General features: G+C 41.1%; 1 protein-coding gene across 3 annotated transcripts in view; it reads right to left on the bottom strand.

Annotated features, from left to right (window-relative positions):
• Positions 1-268: 268 nt before the first annotated feature.
• GLRA2 (glycine receptor alpha 2) overlaps positions 269-20,176 on the bottom strand; it is a 177,762-nt gene continuing 157,854 nt past the window's right edge. For all 3 annotated transcript variants that reach the window (XM_061178589.1, XM_061178588.1, XM_061178591.1), the window contains exon 9: positions 269-547. In XM_061178589.1, the coding sequence (XP_061034572.1) occupies positions 269-547 (279 nt within the window). The remainder of the gene's footprint in view (positions 548-20,176) is intronic.

Raw genomic sequence — 20,176 nt, 5'->3', positions numbered from 1 at the left:
AATGCATCATCTGAAAGAGCAATGCTAAAGACTGTGAAGGGAATTATGCTCACGTGATTCTGCAACACCGTAATTTTGTGCAAACATTTTCCTTCATTGCCCGGATAACTTATCTTTTTTCATGTAGGTGCCAGGAAACCCGCCCCCATGATCCTCCCTCCCCCCTCCCCCAGTCTTCTCCTCTGTCAAAGTGATATAAAGACAATTTCACTGTGTATTTACAAGCACAACAGTTAGGCAAGAAGGTCCCAGGGTCTGAAGAGCACATCTATTTCTTGTGGACATCTTCATGTCGAATGATCTTGTATGTGATCCAGTAAAAGATGTTGAAAATGAGGAAGGCCAATGGGAAGGCAGCTCGAGAAATCGTGTCAATCCTTTTTGCCCGGTCCACAAACTTCTTCTTGATGGCATCTGCATCTTTGGGGGGCTGTGGGAGCTGGCTGGCAGGTGTGGCCTTGACAGCTGTTCCATCTTTCACTTGAAGGCAGTGACCCATCCCGTAACCACTGAAATTAAAACGACTTTCACGAGTAACATCTTCTTCCTGGAAGAATAAAGACAGGGAAAGCACAGATAGGTTGTCAGTCAAATCAGATGGAAGGTGCTTAAAATTCTTCAGAAGTAAAAGGATAAATCACAGTTAACTGGTAGCGTGGAAGGCTTTTGGAATGGGGAGTTGTCTTTCAAGTTCAACTCAATTATTCATGGAACAGATACAGTTCATTAACTTTTCAGGCTGAGAAATTAAGTGTAAGAATAATGACTCCGTGGTCATTTTAATTAATTAACAAACAGAAATACCTACATTATATTCAGCACTGACTGACGTTACCAAAATCTAGTTTATTGATCCACAGCTTTGAATAGACTGTTTTAAAGCTAAATCTCCAAATCCCAGTATTACACTCTAAATCTAAGAAGAGGACTGTTCGTTCATTCACTCACTCATTCATTCGTTCACCCATTCTTTCATTCAACAAAGCATTTACTGAATCTCTGCCTTGTACCTGGCTCTGAGCCAGGAACTTCTAGTATTGTGGCTCATTCATAGCCCAGTTCCTTCCATTAACATTGGCTTTAATGTTTGTGTTAGATCTAAGATTAACCCCTTAAGTGTATAACTTTTCCCCTCCAGCCCTCTAGTTCACCTCAGTTATATAGCAGAGATTAAATAGTCAGTGTTTGGAGTTGAATATTTCTACCATGGTTAGTTTTTCTAGTGTCAACTTTTTACATTGATTCTTTGGCTATTCATATCTACCATATGAACATATGTCGTTTTAGCTGATGTCAGTGGTTTTTTGTGTTATTTCTACATGAATTAGATAAAAGACTGAAAAATTGTAACCTTATGGTAAAGAGCAAATACCCTACATAGAGACAAATGTATGGAATTTGGGTGTGTGGTTGGGTTGAAAAGATGGGATTGAAATGACCTGCTTAATAAAAATCTAGTTCTAAATAGCCATCGATTGAATCATCATCTTCTGCAACTAGATTACTGTTTTCTACAATACTGTGCCACCCCTTTGAAACACCAAAGACACTGCACTCTTTATCTTGCTAGAGAAGAATATTATATTAATTAATTTGGTTATATTTTTCCAAAAGACAGTAAAATTTGGTATTAATTTTATTTCATTGATGTTTATTGCATGTCAGTTGTGCCTTCACACATATAAAAGATATACTGAATGAAGGACTTTTAAAAATTTTATTGGAGTATAGTTGGTTTACAATATTGTGTTAGTTTCAGGTGTACAGCAAAGTGATTCAGTTATACATAGATATATCTATAGCAAAGTGATTCAGTTATACATATATATGTCTATATATCTATATTCTTTTTCAGATTCTTTTCCCTTATAGGTTATTACAAGATATTGAGTAGAGTTTCTTGTGCTCTACAGTAGGTCCTTGTTGGTTCTCTATCTTATATATAGTACTGTGTGTATCTGTTAATCCCATCCTCCTAATTCATCCCCCCCGCCCACCACGTTTCCCCTTTGGTGACCGTAAGTTTGTTTTTGAAATCTGTGAGTCTGTTTCTGTTTTATAAATAAGTTCATTTGTATCATTTGAATGAAGGACTTTTAACATAATATTAATGTGAGATAGCCCAACTGTAATCCAAATGGTACAGCAAGGACAAATTTAGGTCAGGAAAATCAGGCCAAAGCTCTTCTAATAAAATAACTGTAAAACTACTCCTTTATAAAACCATCTTCCCAGTACTTTTATGTATATGAGATTGTCCTGCACAAGTTGGTTCAGGATACTCTGTCTCATTTGTTAACAAAATGTAATAAGGATTTTTCATTCAACAATTAATTGTTGAGTGTTGAGTCTATGGTGAGCATTTTGCTAGATCCTGGGAGACAGTTGATGAAGTTGGATAAGAGCCCTACCTGCATGGAGCTTTCAGAACCCAGTGGAAGTGGCCAACCTAAAGGCATTCTCATATAGGGAAGCTGGCTAAGAAAACCCAGCCAGACATTAGAGTGCTTCCATGTACTCAGCTCTATAAGCTCTATAATGAAGACTTCAACTGGACTCAGATTCAAAGAGTAAATCTGGTTTCTTTGTCTAAAATGGGAATGATATATTTTATGGGTGCAAAAGTTTCAAATACGTGAAGTATTTAAAAATGTGGACTAAACAGATATATTAATCATTACAGTGTCATTGGAAGACTTATTAGCAAGAATGGAAGCACACAGGTCACTAGGAGGAGGGGACTTGTTAGTCACATGGGTTATAAGCAGTCTTATTCTTCCTGCCTATTACTAACTGGTAATTAGATCTTAACCAGTGTGTGAGGGAAGTAGAAACGGTGTGATTTGGTTTAGTTAAGAGATCCAGACTAGGAATTTGGCTATTTGGGTTCTAGGCCTGGCTCCAAAGGTTATAAGCTGTGCTGATCTGAGGCAAGATATTTATTCTTTCAAGGGCTCAGAGACCTCATGCCAAAATGTTGAGTCTGGACTAGGTCTGTGGGTCTCAGCTTTGGCTGCTAGGGAACCTTTACAAGTATATGTATGCTTACCTCCCCTCCCAGCCTCTTCCAGATCAACTGAATTAGAATCTCTGGGAATGAGAGCTGAGAATCCATATTTTTTTAAAAATCCAGTGACTCTAATGCAAAAGGTTGGAAACCAGTGGCCTAGATCAGCTCTAATGTCCAGCTCTAACCTAGTCTATGTTATTAAGTCTAATATAACTTCTCAAGTGGAAACAATCCCTCAAAATACATTTCCCCTTATCTGCCTAAATTTACTGTGCTGTTTTTCCTTTCCATATCTGTAGAATCTTACAAATTGCTGTTCTCACCTCTATAAACACTTAGAAAGTCATGATTAAGTGTATAGTTCACTGCCTGAGTGAGATAAGATTCTTTTAAATTTCCTGGGTCCCTGAAGAAATAGAAAGAGTAGTTGGCTAGTAACCTGTTTTTAGCACATGAAACAAAAGGAAACCTAAATACACACACCCATGTTTCTTTTCAGACTGACTCATTCATTTAATTTCTGTAGTCTTTCTTCACATACTGTGAATGGACAGCTGAAGAGGTTAACTCATTCAATTAACTAGCAGAAGCAGAATAGAATGATACCAGGTTAGGTTATTATTATGTCGTACATTGCCGTGCAAACTGTGGCGCTTAATAAACGTTTGTTGAATAATGTACAAAGGGAATTTTAAGAGAGTTTTCTCTCTGCTTGAAAATACTTTCACCATTCATTCAACAGTATTTCAAATTATGCTTCTGAGCATAGTTACAACTAATTAAATCAATTCTTTAAAATTCTCCACCACAGAAATAAATCTGTCATAGGTAGAAATTATCCATTTAATTTTTCATGTGCAGGAGATATGAATGCTAGTTTAAGGGTCTTCTTATTTACCACTATGATTCATTCGATGCATTTTAAATATAGAACCCTAAATTACCCACATCAAAGGGTGTAGTCTTGATTCAGAACAGATAATTGCAACCGATTTGAATTTTTGTGTTATAATGAATGACTAATTGCCTTTATAGCAGGTTCAGAATAAAAACGTTATGGTAATGTGGCAAGATTCCTATATGAGGGCAAAGTGGAGATGAGCTTGAGTCATGGATAAACTGAAGCTAAAATAAAGAACAATCTGTAGGCACAGATTAGTTGAATGTATTCACAGCGACAGTCGGTGTAATCCTCTCAGTGAGGAAAGAATTTCAGGCATATATTCTCCATTTCTTCTAATTAGCCAGAAAACCAATTACTTAATTATTGCTACTGACCTGCCATCTTCAGTATCTTTGAGCAGTAAATACTTCTAGCTCACTCTGGTTTGTTATTCACTGATTAAATTCCCACAGAAAATGAATCATCCAGTCGAAGTTTCAGGACATGCAATTTCTATATCCCACTTTGATAAAATCTCCTTAAACCCTGTCTGCTGTAGGAAGCACTGCCATGGCGCTACGCAATTCATTGGAGACTTATCATCTTATTTTATCTTATCCATCAGTTTTACTTATTGTAAAATTCACCCATTCCTGTGTTTGGAATAACTCTTGTCTAGATGTGAAATTGAACCTAAAGCTCACCAGAATTGCATCGTACTGAATTGTTTAAGCAAATAATTTCAATATAATTAAAGAATATAGGATTTATACAATGAAAGATTTCAGTGGGACCCATATTTCCAATTTTTCTTTTATGTCCTAGAAAGGAGGAAATAAGAGGACTCCTATAAACTGGGGTAGGGGAAAACTCTTTCCATCCCATTTCTCACCCAGATTCTTTGATTGAATCTTTGCCCTTCTACTGGAATAGGAAATGGCCCAGTTGGAACTGAAGGTTGCAGTGAGCTTCAGTCAATGCAAGGACAGTATGGAGTCTCCAGCCCTCCTTAGGAAACAGTGTGAGTCCAGACACAAGCAGGTTTTCACCAAAAAAGTCCCCTGAGCAAATGAAGGCTGGGTGATGTTTAATGGTAGCCCTGCTTGGGCTTCCTAGCCTTGGGGAGGAGGGATGGCCTTGAGAAATTCTCAATTCTTATGGCCTCAGTTTTCTCCTCTGTATCATGGGGACTTGGGAGTAGATATGAATAATAAATAGATATCGTGTATTGATTATAATTATATACCATACACTTAAAACCACAGTCAGTCCTATCACCAAACCATCCCTACAAATCACATGGTTTCAGAGGAAATTGAGACCGAGAGAAGTTATGTGGCTTCCTGAAGTTATATTGCTAATAAATGTTGAAGCTGAAATTCAAATCAGGTCTGTCAGATCTCCAAATTGTCTGATTCCAAAGACTCTGGAAGTCTTTGGTTTTTATGAATTTGTCCCTATCAAGCCCCAAGTGGCTTCCATTCAAGATTATGGAAGAAGAATCCCACTGAACTTTGTAGAACAACAGATCTGAAATAAAGTAAACCAAATATAACCCCTTGTTGCTTAATGGCATGTGGTGAAATAAATTAAAACTGTCACAATGTCATTTTGGGGAAGACAGTGAATAGCATTTTTTCCAAAAGAAAAGCAAATCAATGGATCATCTCTTTTTCAGTGCAGGATATCATTATGATTGATTTTTGAAGAAGAATGAACTTCTGGTGTTCATTTCTTGAGCACTTGCCATTTATGTATTCATATTTCCAACAAATAATTCCTTGAGCACCTATTATGTGCCAGGTATGTGGTGAGGATACAGCAGTGAACAAGGAGATGAAGTCTCTTCTTTTTTGGAGTTTACATTCTAGTGGAGAAAACAGTAACAAGTAGAGAAATTATGTGACACACACACAAATACATATTTATACGTACACATATACACAGATAAGACATCCCACACATTTGCACAAACACAAACACACACACACAGATAATGATGGAGGCTTTGAAGGAAAACAATCAAGGTAAGACACTTAAGAGAGATGAGTGACAGAGAAGTGGATGTTTTAGATTGAGTGCTCAAAAAAGTCCCAAGGACATGCCAGGCACTGTGCCATTTGCCAGGAATCCAGTGGCGAGCAAGACAGATCAGACTCTTGCCTTCAGGTAGTTCCCAACCTTGAGGTGAAGACAAACATTCATGGAAGAATCACATGAGCACGGAATTACTAACTATGATAAGGGCTCTGAAGGAAAAGTATAGGGTGTTAGGAGAACATATTAACGGGGGTCCCGGTCTAATCTGGCTGATAGGAGAAGCTTTTCCCTGGGGAAGTGATATTTCATTAGAGATCTGAAAAACGAGAAGCATTAAAGAGGGCACAGCAGAGTTGGGAGATGTCTGAGATAGGAAGGTTTGCTGTAATTGAGAGATGGTAGGACGGCTCGTGGAATGCAGAAGGAAAGTGGGGTGAGACAAAGTTTCAGAAAAGACCAGGGGCTAGCTCACATAGGGCCTTGCAAACCGTGGTGTCGATTTGGAGCTTTATCTTAAGAACCAAGGGAAGGAAAAGATGAATAAGACCTTGGGTGTTGGGGGGTCATACAGAACCAAATAGAGAATTATATGAGAGAGATTCTTGAGATATGTACAAAGGTTTATTGGAGCTCAGGTGAGCCTGAAGCCTTTAGAGTTGGTGAGGGTATGGATGGTAATACTGCTGAGATATACAAGGCAACGTGCAAATCATCTATGATCCCCCTAATCTGAAAAAGACTCTGTAGCTACCTATCGGTGTTTAGAACTCATTTCCAATTTTCTTTTTTTATTATTATTTAAAATTTTTGCTTCCCAATCATGTTAAAGAATAGGTAGACAGGGACTCTGGATTATGGTAGCTGATTTCCACTAATGTCTTTACTCACCAAAGGATAAGCTCCTAGGAGTGTGCCCACCTCATCTCTGTAGCCCTCTTCCCTGGCACAATGCTGGGCCTATGAGTTATTCAAAACCCGTGCTTGGCAAGATCCTCTTGATTCTGAGAAAAGTCTCAGCAAGGACATGCTTCCTGGGGGAAGGGAGGGGACAGCAATTGTCTCCTAGCTGATTTCCCTTTCTTTGCCACTTGCAGCCCTTTCTGCGGCCTCTGGATCAGTCTTGCCCAAAGAACTTCCATTCTGTCCCTTTCACTGCAGACTCACTAGCCTTGGCATTGTAGAGGGGCAGAGGAAACACTGGGATAGAATCTAAAAGGCTCAGATTGAATTCCCTCAGTCCCTCAACATTTTTGCTCTTCTATTTCCTCTTTAAAATAAAGAGATTAGCCATTTGGCCATTTTCTTAGTTTGAGTATAGGACTATAATGCTGGCTAGTATATTGCCTTGAGACTAATCTCTAGCTGGTGGATATGTTTAAGACATTCTTCCCAACTGCAGACTAGACAGTATGCAAGTAAGGATCTTAAAGTCTTCTTCCTCCTGCTGCCCTCATGCCTTTGCTAGGGTTGGCCTTGTGGGCATGCATACTGTGCCCTCACACGCCCCAGTGCTTAGAAGGGTACTTACTATACTTGGTTTAATGCTTTGCTGTAGCCATCTTGAAATTCATAATGATTTTTGAACAAGCACCCCACGTTTTCATTTTGCACTGGGTCCCACAGATTTTGAAGCCAGCCCTGCTTTCTGCTCCAGTGGAACTAAAGGAATGCCATTGGCCCATTGCTTTCATTCCTGGCTTAATACTTTTCAAGCGTTTCTCATCTCCTTAATGACCACTCCTAAGCTCCTTTGTGACATTCAAGGACCCCCTATGTCCTGTCTTATACCTGCTTCTCTCGTGGGGTTTCATGGTCTTTGGCGTTATTCTTTGCATAGAATACTCCTCACCTCTCTTCACTTGGCGAGCTCCTGCATGTCCTTCAAGACTCTACTCATCCCATTCAGGATGCCTTTTCTTGACCCCTGAGCCTGGGCCTTGGGTTTCTCCTCAGCTCCTGTAGCACTGGGTTACATGCCTCCATAATGGAACCTGCTGTCATCATAGTTTACATGTCGGCCTCTTTTATGTGACCTTCAAGTGGAAGGACCCAGTTTTGCATATCTTGATCGCCCCAGTACCTAGAACAATATTTGGCTAAAGCTGCCTATGTTGAATACTATATATAAGGTAAATGCTTCTTAAATGAATGTTGGAAAAAAGTCTTTTGTGATATGAAAAATGCTTTCCTAGCTTATTTATTTTATGGTTTATTTTTGCATATTGAATTTATATAAAATTAGGGCAGACCTAAACTCAACAATGCCATTCAAGAACTGAGGTATTTATGATCTATATTTGAAACACTGTCCATTTTTTTTGGTCCAGTGTTAAGCTAGTGAGCAGCCCAGAGAGGGTGAAAATATGTAAAATTAGATCCATCTTATTAACAATCTTAGCAAAAAATGCATGCTTCTTTGCAAAAAAAATAAATAGAAGAGACAAACACTCCAGAATACAGAGAAATAGTTTTTCATTTATGCATCTATTCGCAAATCAAAATAATAAAGCTAGGTAAATGAAAAGCCAGTACGTATTATATACTTGCAAGTATTTCACCAAATAAATGAGACCTTATCAGTTATTACCCATAGCAAAGACTAAGGAGTATTTGCATAATATTAAGGATATTTGAATTCATATGCCATCCATTTGGGTTTGGTGAAGAGAGTAAAATTCCTATAAATCTACGGTCATCACCAAATATCAGTTTTAAGTCTTGAAATTTTAATTAATGGAACATTTTTCTTCACACATCTCTTAAAACAAATTAATACCTGCACTATGGTGCTGTGCACAATGTACACAAAATCATTACACAAAATCTCTTTCACGAAATCTCTTTCATTGCCTCAATCACACATGTTATTTTTACAAGCCCCTCTGTGTATATAAAAAGAAAAAAGCCAGCAAGGTTTCTTATTCGGGCCAAAGCTCACCTCCAATAACAGGGGGAAGATATGTGGGCAAGAGAGGACAAACAGAGCTCAGCTGTGGTGTGAGCTGGGGTTCCAAAACTGCTGTTGCCCCAGCCCGCAAATGCCTTGCAGGGGTTGGGGCATTGGGAGTTGAGCTGGGCTAAGACTCCTAGTTATCCCTGAAAACCCATCTGTCTTTCTTCTTCCATTGGTGGGTCTTTCTTGAGCTCCAGGTTGCTTAACTATGGCACTGTTGACATTTGGGACCAGGTAATTATTTTTGTGGTAGGGAACTATGTTGTACATTTTAGGATATTTAGCAGCGTCCTTGGCCTCTACCCACTAGAAGCAAGTAACACACATTTCCCCCACAGTCATGACCATGAAAAGTGTCTCCAGACATTGCCCGATGTCTCTCGGTGGGCAGAATCGCCCGTACTTAAGAAGCCCTGCTTTAGCTGCTCACCCATGTGCGCCTGGGGAGGCTGTATTTTCTAGCGTCCCCTGCACCTGTGTGGGACCATGCGACACATCTAGAACCAGGAAGTCTAACCAGCTCAATCTCCAAACCAGAATCTAGGCACCTCTTACCAGAGCCTCCACTCCATGCTGAGCTGAGCCACCTGACAGTGGCGCATCGGAACCATTTCCACCAGAATTATAGTGATCATCTTCTACCTAATCCCCTGGCTTCTAGACCCTCCCTCCCAACAAGGAGGTCTCTTCTCAATCCAGCAACTAGAGGGATCCTGTTAAAGTGTGAGTCAGGTCAGATCTTCCTGAGCTCGAACCTCCAGCGGCTCTCACCTCAGCAAAGTACACGTCCTTGTGATGCCCCCCTTTACCTCTCAGAGCTCAGCTCTTGCTGCCCTCCCTCTAGTCCGGGTGTCAGCAAACATTTTCTGTAAAGGGCCGGGTAGTAAATATCTTAGACATCATGGGCCACCCTGAAGTGTAGGTCCCTTTAATGTGTATTTTGAATCTAATTTCCTAAAGTGAACTATGTACTTCACTCTATTTTGGACCACACCTCACCTCCAGCACCCTAGTTTTTAATAGACTGGAAGTAATTATCTAAAAATAATTGTTTGATTTTTGGCTCAAAATCTCTAAAGCAGAAACGTTTTCACTTAATGTCAGCTGCAGTCTTAGAGAGTAGTTTAGAAATCAGTTACATGGTTGTGATGTTTCGATGCCCAGAGGGAAGCAGTGCCTTGCATATGGAGATTCCTTCCTAGTAGTCCCTGTCAAATCTGGTCTGGCCAGAACGCTCGGAAGATGCACGGAATTCTAAGAAGCGTGAAGGTGAACACCTTCCATCTGGAGTATGAGCTGCTGGATTATTAGCGTAGTTTGCCATCTGTTCAGGGTACAAACAAAGTGAATATTGACACTGTCTACACAGTGCAGACTGGAGGGGGCAGGTGGTCAGAGGGTGAGCCCACTGCCGAAGTAAAAGGCGTAACGGCGGCAGCAGCAGCGCGTCATGTCAAGCATTCACTTGCTTTCTAACGTGGATGGCTGTGACTGCCAAATTCTTCAGACCATTATCATGCTTTGATCTCTATATATAACATACACACTTGGTGTCAAAAAGTGGTTACTGTGTGAGATTATCTGTTGTTTGCCTGGCACTTCCACTCCTATACAAGTGCCTGCCTATGGCTGGGAAGAACTACATTTTCCAGAATTCCCTCCTTGATTAGTTCCAGGTAAAGGTTTGCCGGTGAGAGGAATTTGGGAACTTTGGAAGGTAGAAGGGAAGGAGAGGCCATTATTTTGGGGAGTCTTTGGGAGTCAGATGAGGCTGCCCTGTTAGACACAGTGGCATTACAGACCTTTCTGTGGGCTCCCATTTTATGATTCCACTTTGGAGGCCAGATATGGTAGCTTCTCAGATTTTCCTGTCAGTACCTGCCTTTCCCCCAAGAGCTTCAGCTTAAAGTTCTGTCCTCTGACTGTAGCCTTCCAGACCTTCCTTCCCCCAGTTACTCTCATATTTATATAAACCGTAATTTCTATAATAAACCCCTTATCCTAGTAGTGTGTATAGTGTCTCTGTTTTCCTGACTAAACCCATCCAGATACAGATATACAGGTAATCCAGGCTTACAAGTACAAAACAGCATCTTGATGCAAGTTACTGTAGTTTTCTTCAATTAAGATTTATTGAGCATCATAATGTACCAAGCATTAGAAAGAAATAAGGGCACAAAAGACAGAGCCCTGCCCTTGAAGTCAGTGTGGGATTGGTGGAGGGGGTCTAGAACATGTGGACCAGTGGCTCTCAACCAAGAGTGATTTTGCCCCCCAGGGGACATGAGGCAACGTCTGGAGACATCTTGGGTTGTCACAATGGGGCAGAGGGTGCTATTGGCAACTAGTCGGTAGAGGCCAGGACACTGCTAAACATCCTACAATACGCAGGACGGCACCTCACAACAAAGCGTGAATTATCTAGCTTCAAATGTCAATAATGCTGAGGTTGGGAAACCCTGATACAGATAAATGACTCCAATATAATGTGATATCTGCTATGATAAAGGAATGTACAGGCCACGGGATACTATGGAAGAGGTGATGTCAGGCTAGAGTCATTAAAGGAAAGTTAGATGGCACTTTTTTCTGTAATAATACCATGGAATGCACTGCTTCTGGAAGAATACATGAATATTACAGATATGTTACAGAAAAGCGAATGTAAAGGCAGCCTCGTTTGGTTCACTGAGCCTGCTTTTTAGTGCAACTACAGAGCAGCTCAAGGACACTTGTCTGTGCCATTTGGCCAGGTGTTAGTATCTTTTAATCTTCCTGTGTCTTAATCAGGGAGGATTTGTTACAAAGGACAGAAACCTGCTCATGACAGCTTAAATGGGGGAATTTCTTTAGGAAATTACTATAAAAATATTGTAAGAAAATCTCTTGAGTCACCAAGGGTAGAGAAGCAGTGCCCTGTAAAGGTAAGAAGGCTGGGTTCTAGATCCAGAACTCCTGGTTTCCAGTCTTGTCTCTAACCAGTGTGGGAGCTGGATAAGTCACTCAGATCTCTACGTGCCTCAGTCTCCTCTGCAGTAAAAAAAAGAGAATGATGGCATCTTCCTTTTAGGGTTTTTGAAAGGATTCAGTGAGCTAATGCACACTGAGGGCTTGTATCAGTGCCGGTATATAGTATGTACTCAGTAAATGTTAGCAACGATGATGATATTGATGGTGGTGTAAGCAGGGCTCCCAGTCCGGGAACTCCAATAAGCAAGTCAGCAAATGAGATTATTCACCATCTCTCAGGGCTGTGATTCTCCCCCATTTCTGCTTTTCTCCTTTCAGCTTCCTTTACTTACGCATATTTCAACTGGGCCACCCCAACCTCAACCCTATGGGAACCTTTTCAACTCAGGTCCTTACTACCATTAGAGCTTACTAATTAGAGCACTCTTCATTCAAATTCTTGAAAGAGAGAATGTCACTGATATCCCAGTTTATGGACTGTTGTACTTGAGTCATCGGATAGGAAAAGGGGTAGGAGATACAAACAGGACAGCCTGAGTGCAGGGTAGGGGGCAAGGGAACCCTGTCAGGGTGCTGAGTGTTCCTGAAAGCCCGCCACACGAGGAACCATAGAAGGAACAAGAGAGGCTGGCCTTGAAAACAGATGAATGTGGCTCATATAACAGGTGTTTTCAGAAGAGGGAAGACCATCTGTACTAATGATTCCAAGGTTGCTGATCAAAAACAATTGGTTGACGTTACAGGGAGACAGAATTCAACTCAACATGCAAAAGAACTTTAAACAACTCTATGCCTGAACATGGAGCACAACATCTTGGAAGGTAATGAATTCCTTGTTGCTAGAGATATTCGAGTGTTTGATCATTTCTTGGAGATGTTTGGTATTGATGTAACATGTGGGTTAGGGGCCAAGATAACCATTTATGTACCTTCTAATTGTGGGTGTCTCTGGTTACGTATGAAAGTTGCTAAGGTAAGAAGTCCAGGAGGGAAAACCAAATTGAAGGTGCTGACCCAAGTGCAGGAAAGATGTATTTAGTAAGCTGTGCCCTGCTATGACCCTCCTTGACCTCCCGGAAGTTTCTGATCACTTTGATCCCATTTTGAGAAATCCTGCTCTAATGTAATCAACCCACAGCAACAGTTTGGTTCAGGTGTATTTTCTCTTTTGATTATTTTTGACTCACTATTTTATGTCCTCATTTCTAAGGGTTTCATTTAGGCAGCAAGTCCCTTGCTGCTGTTACAATGTTGAAGAAGATTCTAATGTAGAATATATAAAATATATAATATAGAATAATTTGAAAAACCACAAATAGTAATGTGCAACCTCATATTATGTAAACTAGGCACAGAATGGATGTATTTTTAGAGGTCTACACAACATGTTTGTGGAGGCCTGTCTTTATGATAGCCACTTTTGACAGCCTAGAGGCTCCACGCCATAATAGCACCCTTCCAAATAGCCACTTCTTTCTTTCTCCTCTTCCCTCCCACTGCTCAGTTTCTGCTGAAAGGAGCTCAGAGGGAGAGGAGTAGACGCTGTTGGCTGTCAAAGGTTGGCGAGCTGTTCATTTCTGCAGGGAGCTCAATAAACTCAAGAACTGAGAACTCAGTCCACAGGATTGGATCTATATTTGGTCTTGCCCTTGATCTCTTCCTCCCAACTTTGAAGAGATAGGTTAACATCATGATGAAATCACCCAGGTGTGACTTGGAGAAGGCTTAGGAGGGTTGACAGAGGGGCAGTGAGGCGTATCCTGAGGAAAGAGACGTCCCCGGGCCATTACTTCATTGCTTTCCGCAGTTGCAGAACAAACACGTTTTCTCCAGGTGAAAAACTATAAACCTGCTTTCTCTGGCCGATCGTATTTCTTTTGGAATTTGAATGATCCTGATAAGCTAGGTCTTCTCTGTTGAGTGTGGATGGACTGTAGTTTCTGTTTTAAAATTAGCAGCAGACGAACACTGTAAACCATCAGGAGGCACTTTTCCTGTTGCTTCTCCCAAGGACATTCAGAGCAGCAAAGTGAACCAGAAACACAACCTGTGCTCCATTCTTCTGGATTATTATTTAGTTCTGCAGATCATCTCTGCCCCAGCTCTCTTCTACCTTCCCTGCAACCACTTGTTCACTAGTACTTCAACTATAGCTTCTTATAGGCAACTCTTGCAAAAAAAAAAAAAATTAGGAAAAGGAAAATGGGAAAGACTGGAAGGGTTTTTTTGTTTGTTTCTTTTTTTTTCTTTTTTTTTTGTATCTGTACTGCATTTCCAAGATCTCCCCTCCTCTCTGCTTCGTTACTATGGTTACCAGATTTAAGATTTCAGACAGAAAGTTGTCTGTAGGCCCAGAGGGAAGATTGATTGCAGTAAACCCAGAAGACAGAGATTGGGCACAATTCGAAAATAATACTGGGATCCATTGATCTAATTGTCAACCAGTCGAGTTTCTAATTAAGAGAGTGTGTGTGAAGGTATGTAGCACAGGACATGGCATGTAATGGGGACTCTGCCTCCTTTTCCTTTTCAGAGATGCCAACGCAATAGTTATAATCAGAGGCAAAGAAGAAAACTTAAGTGGTGATAAGAAGATACATTTTCATGGAAAACAGATTTAAGTCCTGGGTAGGTGTCTCTTTCCCCGCAGTGAGTGCCTCCTTATAAGGTAGGTGTCACACCCAGCTGAGGACAACGCAGCTTCCACGCTGCAGACACAGGTTACTTCCTGGTGAGCCCACAGGGTTATGGGCACCACAGTGCTCAGGTGGGGAGTGGGTGGGGCTGGTAAGTCAAGGGCGAGGGGCTCAGTGCATTGTGGTGAGGCGTAGCAGTGCAAGGTCGGCCTCCTGCCCCTGTCGTCATAGCAACCAAATAAGGACCCCTGCTACTGGACCTGTGACTGACTCTTAAGAGTATTTGAGAAGGTTTAAGGCAGATAAGCTCAGGTGAACTTGTTTACCTAACCCGCTGTACCCTGAAGTCACTTCTTTGCCGTGACCCAAGGTAGGAAACATATTTTCCATTCCCCACCAGGACACACACACACTCCCACACACATGAATATATCTAACAGAAACAAAAGGTTCACAAAGTGGTATTTACTTTTTCAAAGCAGGATTCACTCTGATATTTTCTAATTTTTTTTCTAATTTTTATTTTGCAAAGAAGCTGGTGGTGAGCCACTGAACCAACTTGATGACCCACAAGTTGCTCACAGCCCACAGTTTGAAAAGTACCGTGTTTAATGGCCTTGGTTGGTTTCTTTGCTGTCAGTATCCATTCATCACATCTTTACTGAGCATCTGCTGTATGATGGGCATGGGCTTGTCATGGGGAAACCTAAAAGAGAGGCTTCCAGATCCACAGGAGAGTCCTGACCAAGAGTCACATGTTCTGTTTAAACGCGTGGCCGCTGTCATCTGTCATGCTTGAGAAGGCTCTGGGATTTCACAGGGAGTCTGGGAGACGGCCACTGTGACCGGGCATGGCGCTAGGCCCTGCCACTTCCTACTGAGCCCTAGACTCTACATGTATACAGCTTTTGTTTGATTTTAGCAATAAGGTAGCAGTAAATGCTTCCAAGTCCTCTAGAGCTTCACAGGAGAAGCAACTTTCTGTTACAAGAAATAAGCTCCAGTGATCAAGGATTCCGAATTCACTTTTCTGGTTATCCATGAACTGATCATTTGCCTCCAGAATAAACATGCAGATCCTGCTGGCACAGATTGCCAGCCCCTTTATAATCAGGCCGTAACAGACTGTTAGAGTTTCATTTTCCATCATTTCTCATGACATAACCTATGCTTTAGAAACTCTGTTCCCTCAGTGGCCCAAACTTTTCCACATCTCTAGGCCTTTCCATGTCCTATTCTTCGCGTCTAGCGATTCTCTTTGACTTGTCTGCCTGCTGAATGGCAAGTCAACCTTCCGTCCTTAGCTCACCTCTGTGTAGCAGTAGCCATGCCTTTTCCTATTCTCTCCTAAATGGTTGCCTTTATTAGGTTGGAGTTGAATACTATAGTTGTGAGTCTCTTGTGCACTAAACAGTGGGCGATGAAATTAGTCAGAATAATACATAGGATCGTTTTCAAGAGTCAGAGGACATTGTACATGAGCATGAGGAGATACGTTTACGTCAAGAGCTCAATTATACTATTCCAGGTAGCTGTCCATTCCTTTCCCCACAGATTTGTTGTGTGTTGGGCTAGAAGTCAGAGGCCAGTGGGCTGGATCCTTAGGAAGACATAGCTCTGTATGTTTAAGTGCCCCGTATAAGAAATGGCATGACTTCTGATGACTTAGTGCTGGCTGGTTTCCCACCTTCAGGCCACTGAGCTATGAGCCCTGAGTAGAAACCCGCAATTCATTCAACATTTCTCAAGTACCTAGTATGTACCAGACAATGTGACAGGCTCTTCAGATTGAAAGATGAATAATAGCCTTTGCTGTTTAGATTTCTGATGACATTTTCCTGCAGGTTTTTTTTAAAAACAGACGAAGGGAAGAGAAAGGAAATATTTGAGGAGTGTTGGCTGTGTGCAAGTCACCGTAGTTCACATGCATAATCTTGCTTCCTCCTAATAGTAATCCCGTGACAAAGGGTTTATTAGACCCTTTTTACAGATGAAGAAACTAAGACCCAGAGTATAAGACCACGGCTCCACATCACTCAGCAGATATAGTACCAGCCAGGATTTGAATTCAGCCAGCTGGATGCCTGGCCAAAGCTCATTTCACTATGCTATGATTGTCTCCTATCTCTTTATTTTTATGATTTTAAGAGAAGAGGTGTATATTTTTAAAGAGGACAGGAATTCTTATGGCAGAATTATTCTAGAAAAGTGTGCTATAATGAAACATGTTGGGGGATATTTGGCTGGTATGAAAAAAGCTGGCTTTATGACAGGGATTTTTATAAGTTCTTTTTTCATCAATCTGTCCTCAAAGACTGGAACTGTGAAAGAGCGTTTGTTGATACTATGATGAATTAAGGCATCTACGGTCTGGCAGCCAGGAACTGGCTGTCTGTACGACATTTAGCAAACCTCAGAAACTCCCTATGGAGATATCACAGCCAAACTATCTTAATTCGAAGCATTTTGTTCTTTCCAGAAGTCGTATGACTATTTAGAACAACTGTTTTACTATCATACAGACGTGCACAGTTCAATCCTGTTAACCACAGTGAAACTCCTCACCCTGGCATGGATTCTTTTGGATGGCATTACACATCGTCTCCTCCTCGCTCGTGTGAACACAGAGCTTAGAGAGGGCACCTTCTCAGTTATGGGAAAAGGTGTTGCCTAGGGCTCCCGTTTGGCTCTCAATACCAGGTGATAATCCTAGGCCACTGAATAGCTAGTGCTACTCTTCTTAGGAAAAACAAAACCAACTGACAACAATAAGCAACACAGGATTAAATTATTCTGTATGACTGAATTATTCTGTGTGACTTTCATAATTAAAAATAGATAAAATTACTGAAAAAGAGAGCAGTCATAGCGATGAACTTAGCATTTCTTATCACATGAAAATTAATTTTATTTAGCGCTTTGGGGCATTTTCCTATGCCTTAATAGCGTGCCTTATTTTAGACTGTGCATATTGCAATATGTGTACATTAAAAAAATGGACTGTTTCGCAAGATGTTCTAGAGCAGCATTTCTCAAGCTTCAATGTGCTTGTGAATCCCCTGGCGGATCCTGTTATAATGCAGATTCTGATGCAGTAGGTCTGGGGTGGCGCCTGAGAGTCTGCATCTCTAACCCGCTCCCGGTGATGCCTGTGCTGCTGGTCAACGGCTGACATTTTAAGAAGCGAGGATCTAGCAAAGTAGTTCTCAAACTTGGCTGCACATTGGAATCACCTGGTAAAGCTTAAAAAAAACAATCAAGATGTTTTGATTCCCCTCCCCCCTCAAAGATTGCCTTAATTGGTCTGGGGTGTGGTCTGGGCATGTGGAAATCTTCAAAAACTCCCAGGTGACTATACTGTGTAGCCAGGATTGAGAACCTTGCTCTAGTGCGTTATCTTTTCTCTAGAAAATATGAGGACTCATTTCTCATGTGACTTTTGTTGCTCTTGAATAAATCCAGCAGCAGACAGAGTGAAATGAAGTGGGAACATTCAATAACTTAACCTCCTCATGTTTACACTCGTGTCAACTTCTTGAAAAGCAATTAAATTATATGCCCAACAAAATTCATACTCTTGTCACCAGGACAAAGAACCATATTTTGGATCCCTTTTTTTTTTACTATCTGGTATAAATAGAAGCTTATATAGAATAAAGAGCTAACTTACTAAAGAGGAAATTCCTAATTAAAAGGTTTTTCTGGCTCTGTCTTCTTTTGGGTTATACCAGTTCTAATTAATTACTCCTCACCTGAGTAGTATCTTTGTAAGCAGATTTTAATTATGAAGCTAAACTTTTTTTTTCTCTCAAAAGCCTCAGCCCTCTGTGTGTCTCTGTCCCTGAGATCAGGGTTTCTTAACCTTGGTACTGTTGACATTTGGACCAGATGATTCTTTGCCGTGAGTGCTGTGTCCTGTGCTTTGTAGGATGTTTAGCAGCATCCTGGCCTCTACCCACTTAATGTCAGTGGCACATACAGTCTCTCCCCCTCACCCCCACCAAGTTGTGAGAACCAAGAATGCCTCCAGACATTGCCAGTGTCCCCTGGGGCAGGGGAGAACTAGCCTCTGCTTGAGAACCACTGCTTTAGATTAAAGGACGTTTCCACGTCACTGACTCTCGCTTTCACCTTGAATGTCTCAGTGTGGGAAGCTCTCCAGTTCATCTAACGCAAATGAGAGGTATACTGTCAGCAAGATAGGACGAGACCATTTTCTGGTGAGCATTGAATGTCAACATCAAGAGTGGAATTTTCATTACCTATGAAATAGAATATCTAATTCTATTTTATTTATTCACAATAACACGATGATATTAGAATACCTTACATTTAACATTCCAAGACGAAATGAAGTTTACAAGTGCCACTTCCTCCTTGAGAACAGCCCCTCCTCATCAGCTGGGAGTATCTTCCCTTCCTAGGAGTTGCCACGGCTCCGACTATATTATGGCTCTTAACATTCTCTATTCCATATTAGAAAATTTTTGCATTTAATTTGTTTTCTTATTGATCTCTGAAGCTGCATGGAGCCAATTTCAAGCAGTTTTCATAGCCTCACTCCCCCTTATCTAAAACATAACTCTGTACAAAGCAAGCATTATAAAAAAATATTTGTTAATCAAATGAATTCTAGGGTTGTCCAGCAGCTTAGAGGGAAAACTAAGAAAACAGGGCCCATTTCTTTATAACCGCTTCAGCGCAAAGCCAGGATCATTTATTTTGTAAATGGTTGCACTTGCTTTTGATGACCATTCATCAGTCAGGTGGGAAATAACTCCAGCTTCACTTAAGCGTTTTGTCCTCAAGTGAGTTTATTACAAACAAGAATACTATTGAGAGAAGACAAATTAATATTGTGATTAGTAAACCCACATCTCTTTAATTTAATGTCAGAGAGGCACCAGACTTCTCTCATTTAGTTTGATCTTTTTATGAGAATCCAGTTCTGTTGAAATAACTACAGCTTGCATCATCGCGAAGAATTCTACAGCAATTAAGAGCTATCCAGTCAAAGGAGAAGATTTAAGATATCTGCCATCATAGCCTTTCTCAGACAGTAACAGAGCTGAAGGCACAGGCTTAGATTTCCGGGACATAAAGAAATAGAATTGTATTATGAAACCTGTCAAGTTGTTTGGAAAAACCAGTAGCACAAACATATTTTAGCATTTCCAACTGTAGGTTGCAGTAGATGGAATGCAGTTGTTTATCTGTAATTTGAAGAAACCACTATTTTGCCACTCACTGCTCTTTCTAGATCCTTAGCCCTCTGTTTTCACACTTTGGGCACAAAAGGTACTCCAGGATCTGTTTGGTATTCGGTGAGGAGGCAGAGGACAGGATTAAATGGGACAGTGATTGTCGTCAGTCCCCTGCCCAGGAGGCGTTGCTTTTGTTCTCTCCAAAGCAACCCTGAGAAAAGGTATTTGTGTGCAAGTAGTTTATTTGGAAGGTAGCATTGGCGGGAAGTGGGAGAGGACAAGGGGGAAAGTCAGTAGAGGGGGTGTGAATGATCAGCCATCACCACTGTTGGCAAGTGGGGCTCAAACCTCTCACAGCCTCAGACTTGGACCTACCAAGGGCTGAGGAAGCTGAGTATTTGGCCCCCAACACCCCAGCTGTCATTGGTTGAGAGCCGCTCTGGCACTTCTGGCCTGCCTCAAGGATGCATGGAGAGCGCT

The sequence above is a fragment of the Eubalaena glacialis genome, chromosome X (assembly GCF_028564815.1).
Source record: "Eubalaena glacialis isolate mEubGla1 chromosome X, mEubGla1.1.hap2.+ XY, whole genome shotgun sequence".
NCBI lineage: Eukaryota > Metazoa > Chordata > Mammalia > Artiodactyla > Balaenidae > Eubalaena > Eubalaena glacialis.
The sequence above is the reverse complement of the archived record's forward strand: the minus strand, read 5'-3'. Positions and strand labels throughout refer to the sequence as shown.